The sequence below is a fragment of the Lolium rigidum genome, chromosome 7 (assembly GCF_022539505.1).
Source record: "Lolium rigidum isolate FL_2022 chromosome 7, APGP_CSIRO_Lrig_0.1, whole genome shotgun sequence".
Classification (NCBI taxonomy): Eukaryota; Viridiplantae; Streptophyta; class Magnoliopsida; order Poales; family Poaceae; genus Lolium; species Lolium rigidum.
In genome coordinates, this window is record NC_061514.1 from 252,967,578 (window position 1) to 252,986,858 (window position 19,281).

Sequence of the window (19,281 nt, forward strand, 5' to 3'; positions counted from 1 at the left end):
CAAAACTTTCTCGATTAGAGTTCGACAATGGGGTCAGCACCAATGTTCGCATGAAGTTCAAATTCCACTTGTTGCATAAAAAATATTTGCAGATTTTCCAAACAAAAAGAGATAGAACAAACTAATGAATAAGAATTATGTTTGTTGTACAACTATACAAATATCCACCACTCACATAAACAGGGGGGTGACTATGGCACAAAGTAGAAAACACTTTTTATGTCAAAGAAACTTTATGGTTCATTTCATAAATGTTTCCACTTTCCCTTTCATTTATAGCTAAGTTATGGAACATGAAAATTGTGTTCACGAGGTGCACAAAAGAGGACTCCTGTACCATATTGAAATAGTCCATACTTGCCCAGTACATGTAGTTGCAATCCATCGGCATTTGAAGAACATAAAAAAACAATATTCAGTAAAAAAAATGGTCAAAACTAGTGTCATACATATATACATCTCCACCCGCATGTTGTCCTCAAAAGACATTCCGAACCCCAAAGCATAACTATTAAATGTACTCCCTCCGCTCACTAATGTAAGACCTTTTAGCTTTTTTCGTAAATGCATGTATCTAGACACGTTTTAGTGTGTAGGTTCACTCATTTTGGTTCATTTCTAGTCCACTTTGAAATATCTAAAAGGTCTTACATAAGTGAACAGAGGGAGTATTATGGTTTCAATGCTGAGTAAGTAAATAATATTATATCCGGACTCTAGATAATTGCATAATTTTATTTGCCTTTACATGAGTAAATTAGCTGAATGACATGAGCAGCTAGTATTGGTATATCTTTGCTAATAGCATCAATAAGTTTTGGTATTATCAATGCGAAGATTACCAGAATATTGTATACATCAGTTTATGAAGCCCAATGTGATCATCCAAATCACAACAAAAGAAAAGGTAAACAACATAGGCTGACGAGCAAACACAAACAGAAGGTTAAGAATCACTACCTTCATGTTGTTGGGTAAAGTACAGCTATATAAGATAAGGACTCATCATCATGTAAACCTAATCCTAGCCTAATTTTCTCAATTAACAATAATACAAGGTATTGGAAAAAGCTCCTGCTCCTTTTCAGTTTGCGCTATCAGACACTGGGATCGTTTTAGTGTTAATTCTAGATTAAACCAACTACAGTATTATGCAAATGCTGCCAATAAGTGTAAGAAAGCACCCAAATATAAACTTGATAAAGATCATCCAGGCATAAGTTTCATAGCAGCAAACAGAGTTAACTAACCTGCAATGTTCTTGCCAAAGCCTCGTCTTCCATGACTTGCCGATTCCTCTTTGCAACTACGCTATCTTCCTCGCTATGCCTCTTTCCCTTCTTTAAGTCATTCGAATCCACTGAAGCGGAGCTTTTACGCTCATCACTCATAGGCACATACTTCATAATATAATCACCGGGAATAAGCTCTAGGACATCGTCATAGACAATCTTGGCTCTACCCTGAGCACAAACCTTTCTCGCCTGCCCCTCTGACCGGACAACAATGGGATTTGGCCCCTCCTGCAAACCCATCGACATGGAACAACTGGCTGCACTACTCAGCAACTATCCTTTGTCTGATCCAGAGAATAACCAGGTTCAAGACATGATGGAGAAGATCAGGATGAAATTCAGGGTTATCATGGCAAGCTTAGGAGCAAAATTGGACTATGAAGGTCGCCCCACATCTTCTAAGGAAGACTTTTAGGATCTGTAGTCTGTAGCTGGTTTAGCATTATGGAAGGTCCCTTGGGTAATGCAGATAGGCCCACGCCTTCTCTTAAGAGTGGATGTGTATGTGATTGTAACAAAATATCTATATCGTTGAGTATAATGAAGTAAATCATCTACTCAACAATTATATCGACCTTTCTCAATGGTCAAGTGAGAACAGTGACAGTAAAAGTACAGCTACAAATAAATATACCTTCAGAAGAGAAGACCAGGCAAAGAAAGAACAATGACTGAAAATTTCTTAAAGTTGAAGTGGACCTTTGATACTAAGATACAGTAGTGCTTCAGGTACCCTCAGTTATCCCGGTAGCACCATAAGTCCTTACATGTCTCTAGCCATATTCATGAAACAGAACATCACAACCACAAAACCAAAAGGCAAAGATATTGATATCAAACATCACTTTCAAAGTGGTAAGTGAGATTTGAAATCCACAAGGGACCTTCCATAATGCTAAACCAGCTACAGACTACAGATCCTAAAAGTCTTCCTTAGAAGATGTGGGGCGACCTTCATAGTCCAATTTTGCTCCTAAGCTTGCCATGATAACCCTGAATTTCATCCTGATCTTCTCCATCATGTCTTGAACCTGGTTATTCTCTGGATCAGACAAAGGATAGTTGCTGAGTAGTGCAGCCAGTTGTTCCATGTTCTTCCTGATTCGAGCTGAGAATGCATCTTGATCAAGGCGAATTGCTGACATCCACACATCCAAACAGCCCTGATAGAACCCCAGTTCTTCACCTATCTGGAAACCCATCTTCAAACCAACCTGCCTTCCGTCTTCCTTTCCAGACACCAAGCCATCATCATAACCATTTTTGTAACCCTCTTGATAATGTGTTTGATCTAAGGTTACCGTTGGTTCAAAAATATCAGTATCGTCTTTGGCTTGTTGATCCATGATATGAACCAGTCTGATCACGTTAAGCAATAATCGGCTTCCAAAAACATTCAAGTCCAAGCAATCTGCTCCACAAACAAAATAAAGGTTACACAATAAGTAAACCTATATGAATACATGTTAAAGGACAAGAGAAAATGCTCTTAACTGAAAGTATCAAGAGAGGGAAATCAGGCTTTTCCTAAAATATGGCCTAAATGTTGTTGCACGTCAACTGAAGACAACCCAGATGATTTACTAAAATTTGAAAAGCAAAGGAATACAAACACATTACATACAAATAGTGAAGGGGGTCCTAAATTACCACTGCATTCTTCCTTTGCCTTGACAAGGAAACGTAGGGGAATTATCTTACTCTGTCCAACGCTTTGCTAGCTAACTAGATATTATGAAACAGTACAACTTTGACAAAAAGTTCTTCTAATAGATATAGGCTCTATTTTTTCTGAAGTCCAGAACCTATGGGCCACAAAATGAAAACTGTTAGGACTACAGCCGCCTGATATCATAATTCGTTCATCAGAGATCCCTCTGGTTAGATTAACCAATTGATTACATAGAGAATTCAAGTATTCAAAAAGAAGAAAAAATCAATTATATGACCTTGAAATTCACTATATTGTCTAAAGTTCCTAAATTCATCAGCAAATCTGATACGTGTTGTTGTTCACACTCCCATCTCAGATTAACCTATTGGTTACATAGAGAATAGAAGTATTCAAACACAAGAAAGGATACCCGGAGGATTGCAGGAGGTCACCGGGAGCTAGATGACGAGGCTGAGTTCGTCGGAAGGAGCTGGAGATTGTCGGGCAGAGGTGGACGTAGAGCTCTTCCGGGAGGCGGGGTTTGGCGACGCGGCCGGCGAGGCAGCTCCGAGGCGTGTTTCCGGTCAGCGGCGGCGGGCTGGACCTGGTGCTGGACGGCTCTGGACAGAGGGGATCGGCCGATAGAAGAGAACCACTGAAAGAGGGGCAGGGCTGTAAGGATCTATGTGTAAAAATGTTATTTTTGGGGGGCAAAACTGGAGAACCTGTGCGCCGCTTTAAGCCTTGGCCTTCGTCTTCACCTCACCGCTCTCGGCCTCTTTCTCCTGTGGCTATGCTGATCTAGGGTTTAGTCTTCTGGCTCTAGGGTTTAGGATTGGGTAGAGCCGAGCTCCCCTCCCGATCCTCTCCCATGGCGTCGTCACACCGAGTAAGTTGCCCATCCCCATTCTCTCCCCGCGAGCGCCCGCGCGCGAATCTCCGTCGGATTATTTTTGTGGTCGATGCGTGATTGGAAACGGGTCGAATTCCAGTGCAGCGATCCGTCTCCTAATCGGAGTTTTCCTGTGCATTGGGATTGGATGAGTTCCAGTTGCTCATTTCGCGCGACTGATTTTTCATGGTGTGCATTGTATTTGACTCGTACTCCCTCCGTTCTTTTTTAATCGACGCGAAGTTAGTTCATTGTTTGCACATAGAAAGTGAAGTGCCCGCGTCGATTAATACGGGACAGAGGTAGTATGTCTTTATCGAAAAAATTTGACTCGTATGTGGCATGTTGGTTATGTATATGTAGGTAAGGGTTGGGACCCTGGTTCCCTTTGCTCAAGGCAAATCTGGGCCATCGAATGCCTCACTGCTAAGCATTCCCATCTTTGAGGGTTCCAATGTCGTTGGGAGGAGTAATTTGGTGGTTGTCGACAAGAGGGTCAGCCGCAAGCATTTGAGTCTGCGCGCCTTCGCGGATGGCTCCGTCGAAGTTGTCGTGGTGAGTTTGCAGGAGGCATGCTGTTGTGTTTTAATTTCTTCTGATTCTGATTGGAAAAATAAACTGGTTCAGTTCCATGTCGATGGGTTTGCAGGAGGGGCCAAATCCCATTGTTGTCCGGTCAGAGGGGCAGGCGAGAAAGGTTTGTGCTCAGGGTAGAGCCAAGATTGTCTATGACGATGTCCTAGAGCTTATTCCCGGTGATTATATTATGAAGTATGTGCCTATGAGTGATGAGCGTAAAAGCTCCGCTTCAGTGGATTCGAATGACTTAAAGAAGGGAATGACTTCAATGGGTTGAGCCGCTATTTCACTATCCACTTCCGGCAGCAACAAGTCGTCCATCATATGCTGCCTATCACGTGCAAAGTTGTGCAACACACAGCAAGCATTAATAATTCGAACCTGCAACACACAGTAAGCATTTGTTCATATCAAGCATTTGTTCATATCAAGCATTTGCCATTTGGGTAGTTTTTATTGAACACTTTATGGACATATGTTACCTGGTCCTTTATGTCAAAGAAGCTAGGACAACGTAGAACAGCCCACTTTTTCTTCCATAACCCAAAAGTTCTCTCAACACAATTTCTAGCACGAGAATGACGCAAATTATACAACTCTCGATAATTTTGAGGATGTTGTTGACTCGCTGCCCACTCTTTCAAATGATAGCGAGTGGATCTGTATGGACATAGAAAGCCAGGTCCATTTGTATAACCAGCATCGGCTAAGTAATATTTTCCTATGTTGAAGCAACTGAGTTAGCTAACGAACAAATTAAGTAAAACTACGCGAAGAGAAAGAGTCGTACCATGAGGTACAACAAATGCATCTTCTCGGCTTGTTCTCATTGCATCACGCAAGACCCTTGAGTCGGATGCTGAACCCTCCCAGCCAGGTAAGACATACAGAAATTTCATATTCCAGTCAACAACGCCTAGCATGTTAGTGGTGTAGACTTGTTTTCTATTTCTGTACCTCCCTTGGTCAGCCACATCAACACAAACATCAACGTGGCAACCATCTAATGCCCCAAGTGCATCAGGAAACCACTTCCATTTGTAATCATTCGGAGCTTCAATAGATGGATCAGGAAGCTTAATAAACTCAGCATGGAGAGATAGAATGGCTGTTAACACTTCTGAAAAGTGTGTGCTAATAGTCCATAACGACCTCTTGTACTGACCTCGGAGCAACCTCATTTTCAGACCGTGACCAACTACTAGCAAAAACATGGCAACCTTTTCTTCCACAGCAACAAACACACTACCACGGAGACCACACCTCTCACGCAATATAGTGCACAAATCATGAAAGTTCCTTTTAGTTAAACGAAGCTGATCATAGCATGCTACTTCGCTGCCATCATACATTTCTTTTAGCAGGTACTTTCTTAAACTCAGTTTATGCTCATCATCATTAAAGCTTCCTAATTCCCTCGGCGCCCTTTGTGAGCTAAGGTACGCCATAGCAAGAAGAATGGAGTGGAAGTATTGTTCAGTCAATACAATCCTTCTTCTCTTTCTTCTTTTGTTTTCTTCCGTTATATAAGAAACCAGTTCTAATTCTTCGCTCATTTTCCAACTACAATATACATCAATTTTATTAGCATGCCATATAATCTGTAACCTAGACAGTAAATAGCAACATCAAATTATGAGAACTTTGCAAACAATTCACAACACCTTTTTCACACACAATCACATATACAAACAATTCACAGCAAGTAACTTGATTGAAAATTAAACTTCTCAAAGTTATACCACCAGATCGATGACTAATCTTGTTTAAGACGGATGGAAACAATGGGAATGGAACGGCCGCCGGAGCTGCGAGCGGACCAGGTATGGTACTAGTCGTCGCTACCGGAATCGAGGAAACAGGCGGTGGCTAGCTAGCGCCGTTCAAAGGCGAGAACGGTCGTACGTCACCATGTCCATACAATTCCCGTTAACAGAGATTTGGGGGAGAGGGGGCGAACTCAGTAGCCGGCCATGGCAGCCGGAGGGGCGGGGAGAGGATTACCTGCGCGCGACGCCGGGTCGGGGAGATCAAGCTGGCCCCGTCGTCCTCGCTGCTGCTTGCGACCTGCAGACAAGATCTGTGAGGGCCGGGTCGATTCAGCAGGGGAAAAGGAAGGGCGGCGTCGAGGGAGAGGGCGCGAACGCCGGCGGTCGCCGGGAGATGCCGGGGGAAGGGCGCGCGGCGGTGAGGTACCTTCAGGCGCCGTCGATTTGCCTGGAGGACGGCGCTAGGTCGCCAGGTCGAGGGAGTCGCGGTCTGGGGCTCGACTACGATGCCAAGCAATGTCGAGGTGTGGTGCTCGACTTTCGGGAACGGACTCTCTCCATAGCAACCGGGCCGGTCAATATTCGGGCCGAATACCTAGCCCCAATGTCTAGCACAGCCAAACAGCTCCAATTGAGGTATTCGGGCTGGGAATGCCCCAATATCCAATGCCAAGCCTCAATACAAACATCTAAACATGGCCTCAGGGGCACTTTGTTTTCCTGTACAATCTCATTAAAAATTGATATTATTCAGCAAAACAAGCTGCTGCTGAACCGTAGGCTATGATGATGTGTGGTAAGTGGATAAGAAAGAATCAACTGCCTTTTCTCAGATAGAACACCACATAACCACATCGTTGTTAGATTGAGATCATACCGAGCACCTAATGAAGAGTCCCGGAAGAGGTCACCAACATTGTTACCAATTGGTTATTACTCACATGGCACAATCACACCTGGCTGCATTGGGCGCAGTGGTAGCGCTCAGTTTGTGGACTAATTAATATCTGCAGCTTATCTACAGCGTTTCTGAATAATGCTCCCAATGCAAGACAGGGGTTTATCAGTGGCAAAATCATGGTCATCTCTTGCATTTGTTGGTCGTCTATGGCCAGACAGTTCACTTCACAAAACTATAAACCAGTTGTGTTGAAAGAGAATGGACAGTGACAACACATTTTACCCCAAGAACTCCAGAATTCAAGACTGTGTTTACCAATGCATGGAAAAATGGGAGTGCACGCTCCACCATTATAAAGAGTATATGCTCCTCAATCTCAAATCGACAAGGTTTTTTCATCTTCTCTGAACAACGTCGCTCTTTCTGATTGCATTAAACATGCTCCTTCTTGTCTTGATCTTATGTAGCCTCTAATAATCATGTAGAAGATCAGGGTGCTCGTTTTCAGATCACCTGATCATGCATTTGGACACGCAGGCCTGGAGAGATAACAATTATCCTTTTATATTTATTTTGACCAAGAAGAGCGTTCTTTCACATACATATATTGGCCTACTCTTGATCTATCGTTTTTTGTTTGTTCTGCAGTTAATAAACTGAATAAAAGATCATCACTACAAACTGCAGTCGAGTGTTGAAGAATGTGGCAGTGTATGAAAGTGTTCATGTCTGTTGCGAAATTCAATTATATAAATGGTTTTTTGTCCATCCCCACTCACCTGACCTATCAGGTATGTTGCTTAAAACAGTGGTTGTCATGGTATCTCAAGTTATTCATTTCATTTAAGAAAAATACGTCTTACATGTCGTCTTATACATTTTCAACCTTGAATTATCCCCGCAATGCGCAGGGTATCATCTATTTGTTATTAATTACCAAAACTATGCATGGGGTGCACTTTCACAATGTATGCATGTGGTGTTAATAATGAACACATGGAAATATAGATGAAGGGTTATGTACAATTGTACCACATGGAAATGTATGTGTACTCTCACTCTTCACACACTCCTGATAGGAATTTCTATACTCTTCTAATCACTTTGTAAGTTTGTATACTACTACATTAATACATGAATATCTAATGGTTCAATGATTCAGACTTATAGGGCATATAGATAAGAAGTGATAGGAAGAAGTCCAAACTCATAGGTATGCACTATTGCGGAAACTGTACATAATTTGCATAGATAGGATACAGTATGATGACAATACATAACTAACACATATGTTTACATATAAGTTGATAAGAAAAAAAATAGATATCTATTTTCATCCCCTTTTCACCAAACAAGAGGCTTGGAAATATGTCCCCGTATAACTTGTTATCTTTCTTACACTTAGAAGCCTTAACCCGGATGTTCAGAATCACACTTCCATGAACTAGAAGAAGTTCAGATGAACAGAACTCCTGAACCAGTTGCTCAAAATGAAACCCCTTTGGTCTTGATGGCCCTCGCTCGGCTAAAAAATAACCCATATCTATTCTTGGATGTTCTTCTCGAATTCTCTAGAAAAAGGCCGACCTTCGCAAAGATCCGAAAGTCTCTCCGCATGCGACACGTGGCGCGTGGTGTGGTCACTCTCCATCATCATGAGTGAGTAGTTCTCTGTAGGCCTAAGAGGTAGATGGGATTTGGATGAGATTGATCATGTAGTCATCCATATGTATCGAGATTTGAGGTGTTTGTCTTGACGATATTCATGTATGAGTGTTGATACACCTTTGCTATGTTTAATGCTTGTTACTAGGGCCAGAGTGACATGATTTTTTGAGGTTAAATAGTGGGTTTCCCCACTGTGTATTTTTTTTATATATATAAAGAGAGTACAAAAAAGTCTAGATTACAGATATAGAGGTGCTAGAGAAAAGCACCTCAAAACCCAGAAAAAAGCAGAAGAACTAACTGAGCCAAAATCCCACTGCAATCTTAGATGAACAGCTTCACCCAATCTGCAAGCCCTGCATAGGACTTCCTTTTTGCCTTGTAAACTAGGAGAGCCAACTCCTCCTTGAATAATTTCTTGCATCTGTATAAATTGGGGGTGATGTCCTTGAATAGGAAATCGTTTCGAATTTTCCAAATGGCCCAGCAACCAAGGACAACAATATCTAAAGAGAAAGGCCTCCCAATAACAGCCAAGAGTGAGTCAATGACTTCTACATGAAAAGCTTGCTGCCCCGAATCCATAGGAATTGACCAGCCTAGACAAATATATTGCCAACACATGAGGGCAAAAGGGCATGTGAAGAACAAGTGAGTTCTTGATTCCAGCTGCAAGGAGCCACACATAGCACAAGTATAGTCAGGCAGGAAAAAATTATTCCTCTGCAATAGCTGCCTTATATTCAATCTATCTTGCAGAAGTAGCCAGAAGAAAACTTTGTGCTTAGAGTGACAGCATGTTTTCCAGAGCTTCTTGATAACAGGGCCCAACAAAGTTCTTGTATGCCTTAGAGACTCTGAAGTTTGTATTGCTCCCAAAAACCTCCCATGAATCAGAATCAGCACTATCAGGAAGACTCAACAAGAGAGCTTGAAGATCTTGAAACTGAACAAAAGCTTCATTGGATAAAGGCAGATGGAACAAATCTGAAAGGTGCTCTAAGGATTTTGCTTGATGGAGAGAAACAACTTCATTAACTGTAAATGAATATAGATGTGGAGACTGCAAATTTAAAGGCACAGTACTCCAAGAATCTGTCCACAGTAGAACTGAAGAACCTGTTCCAATAGAACAATTAGCCAGACCTTTATAATCTGATAAACTCTTCAAGCAATCTCTCTCCACCAAAAGGAAGTATCTCTTGATCTAGACGGAGGCAGAGCATTGGCATAGTAGACCTCCCATAGCAACTTCACCCAAGGCAGATTGGCTTTATTGTAAAACTTGTGCAGATGCTTCATAATCAAACATTTATTTTGAATGTTTAAATTCAGCACACCTAGGCCTCCTTGATCCTTGGGCTTACATACCATCTCCCATGTAGCCGGGGGTGGCCATGCTCCTCCAAATCTTTCCTTCTCCAAAGACAATGTCTTCTGTATTTATCAAATTCCTTAATTACCCATTGGTATAATCTGAGAGTACTCATATAGAATGTTGGCAGAGAGGACAAGACAGAATTAACCAATCTTAGCTTATCTCCATAGCTGAGATACATTGAGCAGGCAGAAAGTCTCCTCTGAGCACTCTGAAGGATAGGCATGAAGAATTCCTTTGCAGGTTTTGTTGTACTTAAGGGCAGCCCAAGATATGTGAAAGGCAAAGAACCTTTTTGACACTGAAGGGTCTGCAAGAGCACCTGTAACCTCTCCTCGGTAATGTTGATTGGAATTAAATTTGATTTATCATAGTTGACCTTCAGCCCTGTGGCATTACCAAAATCAATCAACAGATTCTTCAGAAACAACAGCTGATCCTCATCAGCAGACAGGATAAGGAGAGTGTCATCAGCATACTGAATAATGGGGAAGTCTGCTGAAGAGGTCAAAGGCAGGGGCTGGTGAGAAACCCATCTCTCATAGCCTTATTAACAACTGTCTGAAGGAAATTAGCAGCTAACACAAAGAGCAGAGGAGAAAGGGGATCCCCTTGCCTAACCCCTCTTTTACAATGAAATACATAACCAGGAACTCCATTGATAAGAACTGCAGAGGTAGTCGAATTAAGAATCAATCTGATGCACTAACACCATTTTCGCCCAAAACCCTTGTGCTCAAGAACCTTCATAATGAAATTGTGCTCCACCTTATCAAAAGCTTTCTCAAAATCCAACTTGAGAATAACCAACTCTTTCTTAGACTTGTGGCATTGATGCAAATATTCATAAGCCCAAGAAAGACAGTCTTGGATTGTTCTAGATTTAATAAATCCATACTGGTTTTCATGGATAAGTTGCATGATCACTCTCTGTAATCTATTTGCTAGAAGCTTGGTCAATAGCTTGAGAGTGCAATTAAGAAGAGAAATTGGTCTATAGTCATTGGTGGTGGCAGCATCTTGCTTTTTAGGCACAAGGGTGATAAAACAATTATTGATGCTCTCTAGGCAAAGATCACCCTGATAGAATTGATTGCAAAGGTCATAAAAGTCTTTTTTAATCACTGGCCAACATTTCCTTAAAAATTCAGCATTAAAGCCATCAGGACCACGAGACTTGTTACAAGGAAATTCTTTGACCACATCATCTATTTCCTGAGGTGAAAAAGGCTCTTCCAGGAAAGACAGATCCACAGAAGAAGCAAGCAAACTAGCCATATCAAAGGAATTTGAGGTTGGAGTAGTTTGGCCCAGTCTCTCTTTATAAGAATCCAACAGCAGCCTTGCTTTGCTCTCATGAGTAGAAGCAGGCGACGAGGAATATGATTCTTATGGCTTTCCATCAGAAAGAGAGAGAGTTGCAATATGATTCTTTCTCTTTTGAACAGTAGCTATAGAGTGGAAAAACTTAGAGTTTGAATCTCCCAAAGTGACCCATTTGATCTTTCCTCTCTGTTTCCAATATGCCAATTGCTGCTTTAGGAGCTTTGCAAGATGATCCTTAAGAGATATCCTAAGATTAACCTCTGAAGGAATCAAAGATCTGCAATTTTCTACTGAGTCCAAGAGAGCAATGACAAAATTACAATCCTCAATTTCAACCTTGAGAGAGGAGAGGGATTTAGCCCAGTGCTTCAAAACCTTCCTTAGAACCTTAAACTTGGATGTGATCCTTTTAGCAGCATCAGCATAATGAACTGAATGTGTCCAAGCCTTTTCAACAAGTGGCAGAAAGCCATCCAGCTGCAACCATCTGTTTTCAAATCTAAAAATCTGAGACTTTGGAATAGTGGTTTGGAAGGATATGACACAGGGAATGTGGTCAAAGGTTGTCATGGCAAGAGGCATAGCTATAGTATTTGGGTATGAAGTAGTCCAAGAAAGGGATGTAAAAAACCAATCCAGTCTCTGCAAAAGAGGGGCAGCCTGCATATTACTCCAAGTGAACTTTTTTCCCTTTAATGGAATTTCAATCAAACCCAAATTACTAATGGCTTCATTAAAAAGGAGCATCTCATTAATATTGCCACCAGGTTTATTTCTATCATTAGGTGACCTAATCAAATTAAAATCACCCACAATTAGCCAGTCAACATCATCAGCCACCTGGATATTGTGAAACCAGGAAAGAAAAGCCAATTGTTGTGCATCTTGACAGGGTGCATAAATATTGGTGAGAGTCCAAGCACCATCATCTTTTGCTGATTTAAAATCAAATGAAAAAGCATAAGAGTTCTGAAACACACAGTCACCAGAAAGTACAACACTGTCCCAAACAGTCAAGATACCACCAGACCTACCAACAGAGGGCTGAAAAGCAAAACCATCAAATCTCCTCGGGCAAAATTTTCGAACAAAGTCCAAATCAATGCTTTCTTTCTTTGTCTCTTGGAAGCAGATAATATGACAACCACTTTCCTGAATTTTATCATAAAGAATGGTCCATTTATCCTTATCATTCAAGCCTCTTATGTTCCAATTCAAAAATTTCCAACTTAACTTTGTATGATGTGTACTCATGGATACAATACAGGGGATAAACAGCCATGCATATTTCCAACAACATGCAAGATACTATAAAGGCAGCAGCCTGAGAAAGACCAGGCTGAACTCCACAAAGCAGTGTAAAAACCACCTGAGATGGACCAGGTGCAACAGAGACACATACACATGCAGTAACCTGAGAGGGACCAGGTCACCAAAAGCATCATACACATCCACATATCTTCAGACAACCATAACACATACCATAATATAAGAGGACCACACATAGGGTTCAGAGTTTGACAGCAACTAAGACAAGCATGGCTAAAAAACAAGATAGCCCAAAATAAAGGGACCAATCTTTCCCAAAAGCAGGTGATGTAAATCCTGAGTTTACTCATCACTATCATCAGAAGCAAAGTCTTCATCATCAGGGGTGGAGACACCAACATCTTCCCCAGTCACTTCATCTTTGTCCTTGTCTGTGAGACCAAACTTGCTGTAGAGATTATTCACAATTTTGCTTTTGAGGACAGGAATAGGAGGAGCACAAGCCAAACAATTTTTATCAAAGCAGGTTTTCTTCCTGTATCCTTTAGACTGAGCCTGAATTCTTCCACTCCTTCTAACTTCAGAGATAACCAGAGGACCTCTTTTTTTTATTACAATGGATCTTAGAGGTAGAGGGAGGAGCACAGAGCTTGGAGGATTTCCTAGGAACCCGAGGTGTAGAGAAACCAGTCATGACTTCCTTGCAAGCTTCTTGAATGGCACAAACAGGTGGGGATCTAGCGGGACAAGATGATGGCAGCAAAAAATTCATAGTGTCATGATCAGAGTTTCTGGTAATGATATCCCACACCTTTGATTGCATAAGAGAAGAAGTCCACTTATAATCCTCTGGAGTCATAAGCTTACACATAAGAAATTCCACCCAATCAATTGGGACAGAAATAGTGCTATGGCAAGCAGAAACAGAGGATGGCTTAAAGAACTTCCTCCAGGCAGATGCTCCTTCTCTAGATAGAAACCCAGGATCACCTTGGATCTCTGGCACCATGGCCAAACCAATCTGAAGATTATTAGGTGGCCCAACAAAACCTCCATTGACTGAACCACCAGAGCCTTGTGAAGCAGAAGGATCAGAGCTGATAGTCAGGGTGAGTGAGCTATCCCCAGGAGCTGCATGATCAATATCCATCTGCTGTAATTCATCCTGATTTTGTGGGGCAGGATTAACCAGATCATTGAGCTCAATAAAAGCTTCACCAGGCACAACATTGAGATCAAAACCAGCAGGTGGCACATTAATGTTCAGAGCTGCATTGTCAGGAAACTGAAAATCTCTATTCTGCTGAATATTAACATTTTGCATCATATTGTTTTGTTGAACATTGATATTGTCTTGCAGATTAAGAGTGACATGATATCAGTACTGAACCTTATTGTTTTATCATATATATGAGGTTGGCATTTATTTGCAAGGTGTATTCCATATTATTATGTTGACTCTGCGAATCCCTAAGGTAACAGATAGGAAAAAACAAGGGAAATATGTGATAGATCAAGGATATTGTGTGCTCATGAAACTAAATGCTTTGTTCCGGGCTATTCGAAATGATAGACCTTAATTGCTTGTAGTTCCAAATTGGCCCCGGTAAAATAGGTAAGCATGATAAAAGATGTTATGCAAATTCTCTTTGTTAGTATGCATAGCTATATTTGGATCGTACACCTATACACAACTGAATTAGAGATGGACGCTATGTTAGTTGGATTACATTATATGATCAATATTATTCATACAACACGCCACTACTACCTCATGCCTACGCGTTTTAGCCACTGAAAGTTACTTAATACTACTTCTAATGAAAACTGGAAATTTGTTGATGGTGCTTACTATCAACTGCTATAAAATCACCACTTGTTTTGTGAGTTTATTGACATACATGTGTGGTTGAGAGTGACGTCTCAATTGCTAAAATCTTATTGGTATTCTTATATTCCCTTGAGTCAAACTATAAATTTAGGTAATACTTTTCATCGAAGATTTCAGCGATCCCCTATACTTGTGGGCATCACCCAGAAACCGGGAAGAGATATCCCCCGTATAATCAATTTGTTCATCCACATATTCGACCAATACAGGTCAGAAATGCAGGAGTTGGATAGTTAGCCTCCGGGCCGCCTGAACCTGAGTAAACTTCTTGAGTTTGTGCATGTTGTCTCAGATCCCGAACGCACTTGCCGCCTTCGCCGAATCTCCAAAAGGTTGTATTAAGACCTCTGGCATCCGTGTTCCCTCACACGATATATACAATTAGAAACTAGTTTTTTTTTCCTACAGCCCGAATCATTATGAGTTTTCCACTGACACTTCGCATGGATATACGAACAATGTATACATGTTTCGGAAAGATATTTATTTTTATAAAACTCAAAAGTACGAATTTCAAATTTTCTGAAAGAAGGGCACACGGGGTGCAACAAAATCCACGTCCAAAGTTGGAAAATTTAAAAATTTACGCAACCAAAAGTAATATAACTATTGGTACTAAATATTAGCAATAGTTATGTCGGTGGGATAAAGCCAACGATCTATAAATAGAAGGCCAACCATTGCGTCTCCTTGTCACGGCCACGATGACAACACGGCGCATTATTTTATTTGCCCACCTCCCTTGTGTTCTTCTCCGGCCGATCCATGGTGGAAGGGGGCGGGCCGTCGTTTGTGGTTGCAGCATGCAGACCATCTGACCATATCGGCGGCCATCGCTGATGCACCAGTCAGCAGCAACACCACCTTCCGGATACACGGCAAACACGTCAAGGCTGGCCACTATGTGGAGACAACCTTGACGTGTATCCGGAAGGTGGTGTTGCTGGCAACTACGTGGAGAACATCGGCGTGCCCAAGGAGAAGATGAACATCGCCGTATCCGGCGACGAGAAGGACTCCACATTCGTCCACGGCGACTAGTGGCGTAGCTATAAAGGATTCGGAGGGGGGGGGCACCGCCCCTCCAGCCCACATAAATTTCTTGAAGGATCCATGGGAATTTGGCCCGTTTGCCTCCCCAACTATGGCCCAAAATGTTGAATTTTTTTCCTATAGAGTACAACAACATGGGCAACAAGTGGCTGACTCAGAGAGGCAGGCGTCACCTAGGACTCAAAGAGGCATGTGTTACGCTCTCCTGCTTGTAAATAAGTGTGTTTAGGCCTAGGGAATGCGCGGTCAGGTTTTCTTCCCATGGATTAGCCCAAGGGTTTGTTGGCTTAGTGGTACATTCCCCTCTCTCTTTCTTTCTTCTTTTCATCTGTCTTCTCTTTGTGGTGTGTTTGTTTGCATGTCTGTGTGTCCCTAATCTTATGTGTTACATCAAAATCCTCGTCCAAAGTCGAAAAAGTTTAAAATTTACGCAACCAAAAGCAATATAACCATCGGTACTAAATATTAGCAACAATTATGTCGGTGGGAGAAAGCCAACGATGTATAAATAAGCCAACAGTTGCGACTCCTTGTTACCTACACTCGGTTAGTTCACAACACTACTTCACATTTCATGGTCACGATGACAACACGCCACATTATTTAATTTTCTCGCCTCCCTTGTGTGCTTTTGCAGCCGATCCATGATGGGAGGGGGCGGGCCTTCGTTTGCTAGCAGGAGATGCCACGTTTGTGGTTGCAGCATGTAGATGGCTCTGGCACACATCTGACCATATCGGCGGCCGTCGCTGCTGCACCAGTCGACAGCAACACCACCTTCCGGATACACGTCAAGGCTTTCTACACGTAGTGGCCAACCTTGACATGTATTCGGAAAGCCTTAATGTGTATCCGGAAGGTTGTGTTGCTCGCAACTACATGGAGAACATCGTAGTGCCCAAGGAGAAGATGAACATCGCTATGTTCGGCGATGGGAAGGACTCCACATTTGTCCACGGCGACCAGTGTCGTAGCTATGAAGGATTCGGGGGGGGGGGGTGGGGGGACCGCCCCCAGGCCACATACATTTCTTGAAGGATCCAAGGAAATTTGGCCCATTTGCCTCCCCAACTATAGCCCAAAATGTTGATTTTTTTCCTACAGAGTACAACAACGTGGGCAACAGGTGGTTGCCTCAGAGAGGCATGCCTCACCTACGATGGATAGAGTGTATTGTATGCTCTCCTGCTTGTAAATAAGTGTGTTTAGGCCTGAGGAATGCGCCATCAGATTTTCTTCCCAGGGATTAGCCCAAGGGTTTTCTGGCTCTTATTTTTTAGATTCTTATACAGAGAGAAAAACGCGAATTCGTGACAGCTAACAAATCTGTTTCTGCGCAGAAATCTAAATCTAGTATCAACCTTTTATTAGAGACTTTACTTGGCACAACAATGCATGAAAATAAAGATACAAAGGTAATGCTACAGTAGTAACAAGCACCTTGACTCAAATATAAAACAAAAATTGCAGAAATAAAACAATGGGTTGTCTCCCATAAGCGCTTTTCTTTAACGCCTTTCAGCTAGGCGCAGAAAGTGCAAATCAAGTAATATCAAGAGAAGAAGCATCAATAGAGGTGTTTGGAGTTTTCTCAACTATGCATTGTATCTTATCTATGTAAGAAACTCCTTTTTCATTACCTTTAGGCTTACTATCCTCCTCAAATAAATTTTCAGGAACAATCCAATCAAAATTCTTTTCTAATGCCTCATGCATTCCTATGAGTTTATAAGGTATTGGTATTTTAATCTCCCCCTCACAATTGGCTTTATTAGTGTATCTTAGCCTATCTTTTTCCCTCCTTTCAAGGATATTTGCAAAATTGGTACAAAAGCCTAGCATCTTATGTCGAATAAAGACTTTCCTAGCTTCTCTAGCTACATCACCAAATTCTCTAAGAAGGGTTTCTAAAACAAAATCTTTCTTTTCTCCTTCTTCCATATCACCGAGTGTAAGAAACATATGTTGCATTATTGGATTAAGATTAACAAATCTAGCTTCCAACATGTGCACTAAAGAGGCAGTAGCAATTTCATAATTAGGAGCAAGTTCTACCAAGGATTTATCTTCAAAATCTTTAACCCTACTAACATGAGTGAAAAATTCTTCTATATTATCTTTTCCAATGATAGACCCACTTCCTACCGGTATATCTCTCAAAGTAAACTTAGGGGTAGGCATGATGAAATAAACAAAATTAAATTGATAAATAAAGTAAATGCAAGTAATTAATTTTTTTGTGTTTTTGATATAAAGCAAACAAGACAGAAAATAAAATAAAGCAAGACAATAAACAAAGTAAAGAGATTGGATGTGAGAGACTCCCCTTGCAGCGTGTCTTGATCTCCCCGGCAACGGCGCCAGAAAACGTCTTGATGGCGCGTGATGCACACGTCCGTTGGGAACCCCAAGAGGAAGGTATGATGAGCACAACAACAAGTTTTCCCTCAGTAAGAAACCAAGGTTTATCGAACCAGTAGGAGATGAAGGCCACGTGAAGGTTGTTGGTGGAGGAGTGTAGTGCGGCGCAACACCAATGATTCCGGCACCAACGTGGAACCTGCACAACACAATCAAACTACTTTGCCCCAACTTAACAGTGAGGTTGTCAATCTCACCGGCTTGCTGAAAACAAAGGATTAAACGTATGGTGTGGAGAATTATGTTTGCTTGCGGAAAACAACGAGAGAACAATGATTGCAGTAGATTGTATTTCAGATGTAAAAGAATGGACCGGGGTCCACAGTTCACTAGTGGTGTCTCTCCAATAAGATAAATAGCATGTTGGGTGAACAAATTACAGTTGGGCAATTGACAGAATAGAGATTCATATACATATCATGATGACTACTATGAGATTTACTTAGGGCATTACGACAAAGAACATAGACCGCCATCCAACATGCATCTATGCCTAAAAAGTCCACCTTCGAGGTTAGCATCCGCACCCCTCCGGTATTAAGTTGCAAACAACGGACAATCGCATTAAGTATGGTGCGTAATGTAATCAACACAAATATCCTTAGACAAAGCATTGATGTTTTATCCCTAGTGGCAACATCACATCCACAACCTTAGGGGTTCTTTGTCACTCCCCAGATTCAATGGAGACATGAACCCACTATCTAGCATAAATACTCCCTGTTGGAGTCACACGTATCAACTTGGCCAGAGCCTCTACTAGCAACGGAGAGCATGCAAGAACATAAATAGCACATGTATGATAGATCAATAATCAACTTGACATAGTATTCAATATTCATCGGATCCCAACAAACACAACATGTAGCATTACAAATAGATGATCCTGATCATGATAGGCAGCTCACAAGATCTAAACATGATAGCACAAGAGGAGAAGACAACCATCTAGCTACTGCTATGGACCCGTAGTCCAAGGATGAAGTACTCACTCATCAGTCTGGAGGCGGGCATGGTGATGTAGAGCCCTCCGGTGATGATTCCCCTGTCCGGCAGGGTGCCGGAGGCGATCTTCTGAACCCCCCGAGATGGGGTTGACGGCGGCGGCGTCTCTGGAACTTTTTCCGTATCGTGGCTCTCGGTACTAGGGTTTTCGCGACGGAGGGAATAAATAGGCGAAGGGGC

The 19,281-nt window shown here is 41.9% G+C and overlaps 3 protein-coding genes across 4 annotated transcripts; 1 reads left to right on the forward strand and 2 right to left on the reverse strand.

The window, feature by feature from the left end:
* Positions 1 to 109: 109 nt before the first annotated feature.
* LOC124674380 (protein LTO1 homolog) lies at positions 110 to 6,663 on the reverse strand. Of its 2 annotated transcripts, XM_047210424.1 has the most exons (4): positions 6,617 to 6,663; positions 6,425 to 6,487; positions 2,180 to 2,706; positions 110 to 329 (listed from the first exon to the last, which is right to left on the reverse strand). In XM_047210424.1, exon 3 carries the CDS (start codon positions 2,639 to 2,641, stop codon positions 2,216 to 2,218), a length of 426 nt encoding a protein of 141 aa, XP_047066380.1. In that variant the 5' UTR covers positions 2,642 to 2,706; positions 6,425 to 6,487; positions 6,617 to 6,663; the 3' UTR covers positions 110 to 329; positions 2,180 to 2,215. The 2 variants fall into 2 exon arrangements, with proteins under 2 accessions (XP_047066380.1, XP_047066378.1); XM_047210422.1 differs by lacking the exon at positions 110 to 329 and having other exon boundaries at positions 1,954 to 2,706.
* Positions 2,716 to 6,390, reverse strand: LOC124674379 (protein ALP1-like). Its single transcript, XM_047210421.1, has 2 exons — positions 5,211 to 6,390; positions 2,716 to 5,141 (listed from the first exon to the last, which is right to left on the reverse strand). Exons 1-2 carry the CDS (start codon positions 5,974 to 5,976, stop codon positions 4,843 to 4,845), a joined length of 1,065 nt encoding a protein of 354 aa, XP_047066377.1. The 5' UTR covers positions 5,977 to 6,390; the 3' UTR covers positions 2,716 to 4,842.
* Positions 2,778 to 4,697, forward strand: LOC124672644 (tyrosyl-DNA phosphodiesterase 1-like). The gene is made up of 3 exons (XM_047208844.1): positions 2,778 to 3,838; positions 4,205 to 4,396; positions 4,491 to 4,697. Exons 1-3 carry the CDS (start codon positions 3,821 to 3,823, stop codon positions 4,695 to 4,697), a joined length of 417 nt encoding a protein of 138 aa, XP_047064800.1. The 5' UTR covers positions 2,778 to 3,820.
* Positions 6,664 to 19,281: the final 12,618 nt, after the last annotated feature.

What these genes read in the sequence shown, in the direction of transcription:
- LOC124674380 (XM_047210424.1), bottom strand. Translation starts at nt 2,641, where the DNA reads ATGGATCAACAAGCCAAAGACGATACTGATATTTTTGAACCAACGGTA.
- LOC124672644 (XM_047208844.1), top strand. An exon ending in GCTCCGTCGAAGTTGTCGTG is followed by an intron (nt 4,397 to 4,490) that starts GTGAGTTTGCAG and finishes ATGGGTTTGCAG; the next exon opens with GAGGGGCCAAATCCCATTGT.
- LOC124674379 (XM_047210421.1), bottom strand. Translation starts at nt 5,976, where the DNA reads ATGAGCGAAGAATTAGAACTGGTTTCTTATATAACGGAAGAAAACAAA. An exon ending in TGCATTTGTTGTACCTCATG is followed by an intron (nt 5,142 to 5,210) that starts GTACGACTCTTT and finishes GCTTCAACATAG; the next exon opens with GAAAATATTACTTAGCCGAT.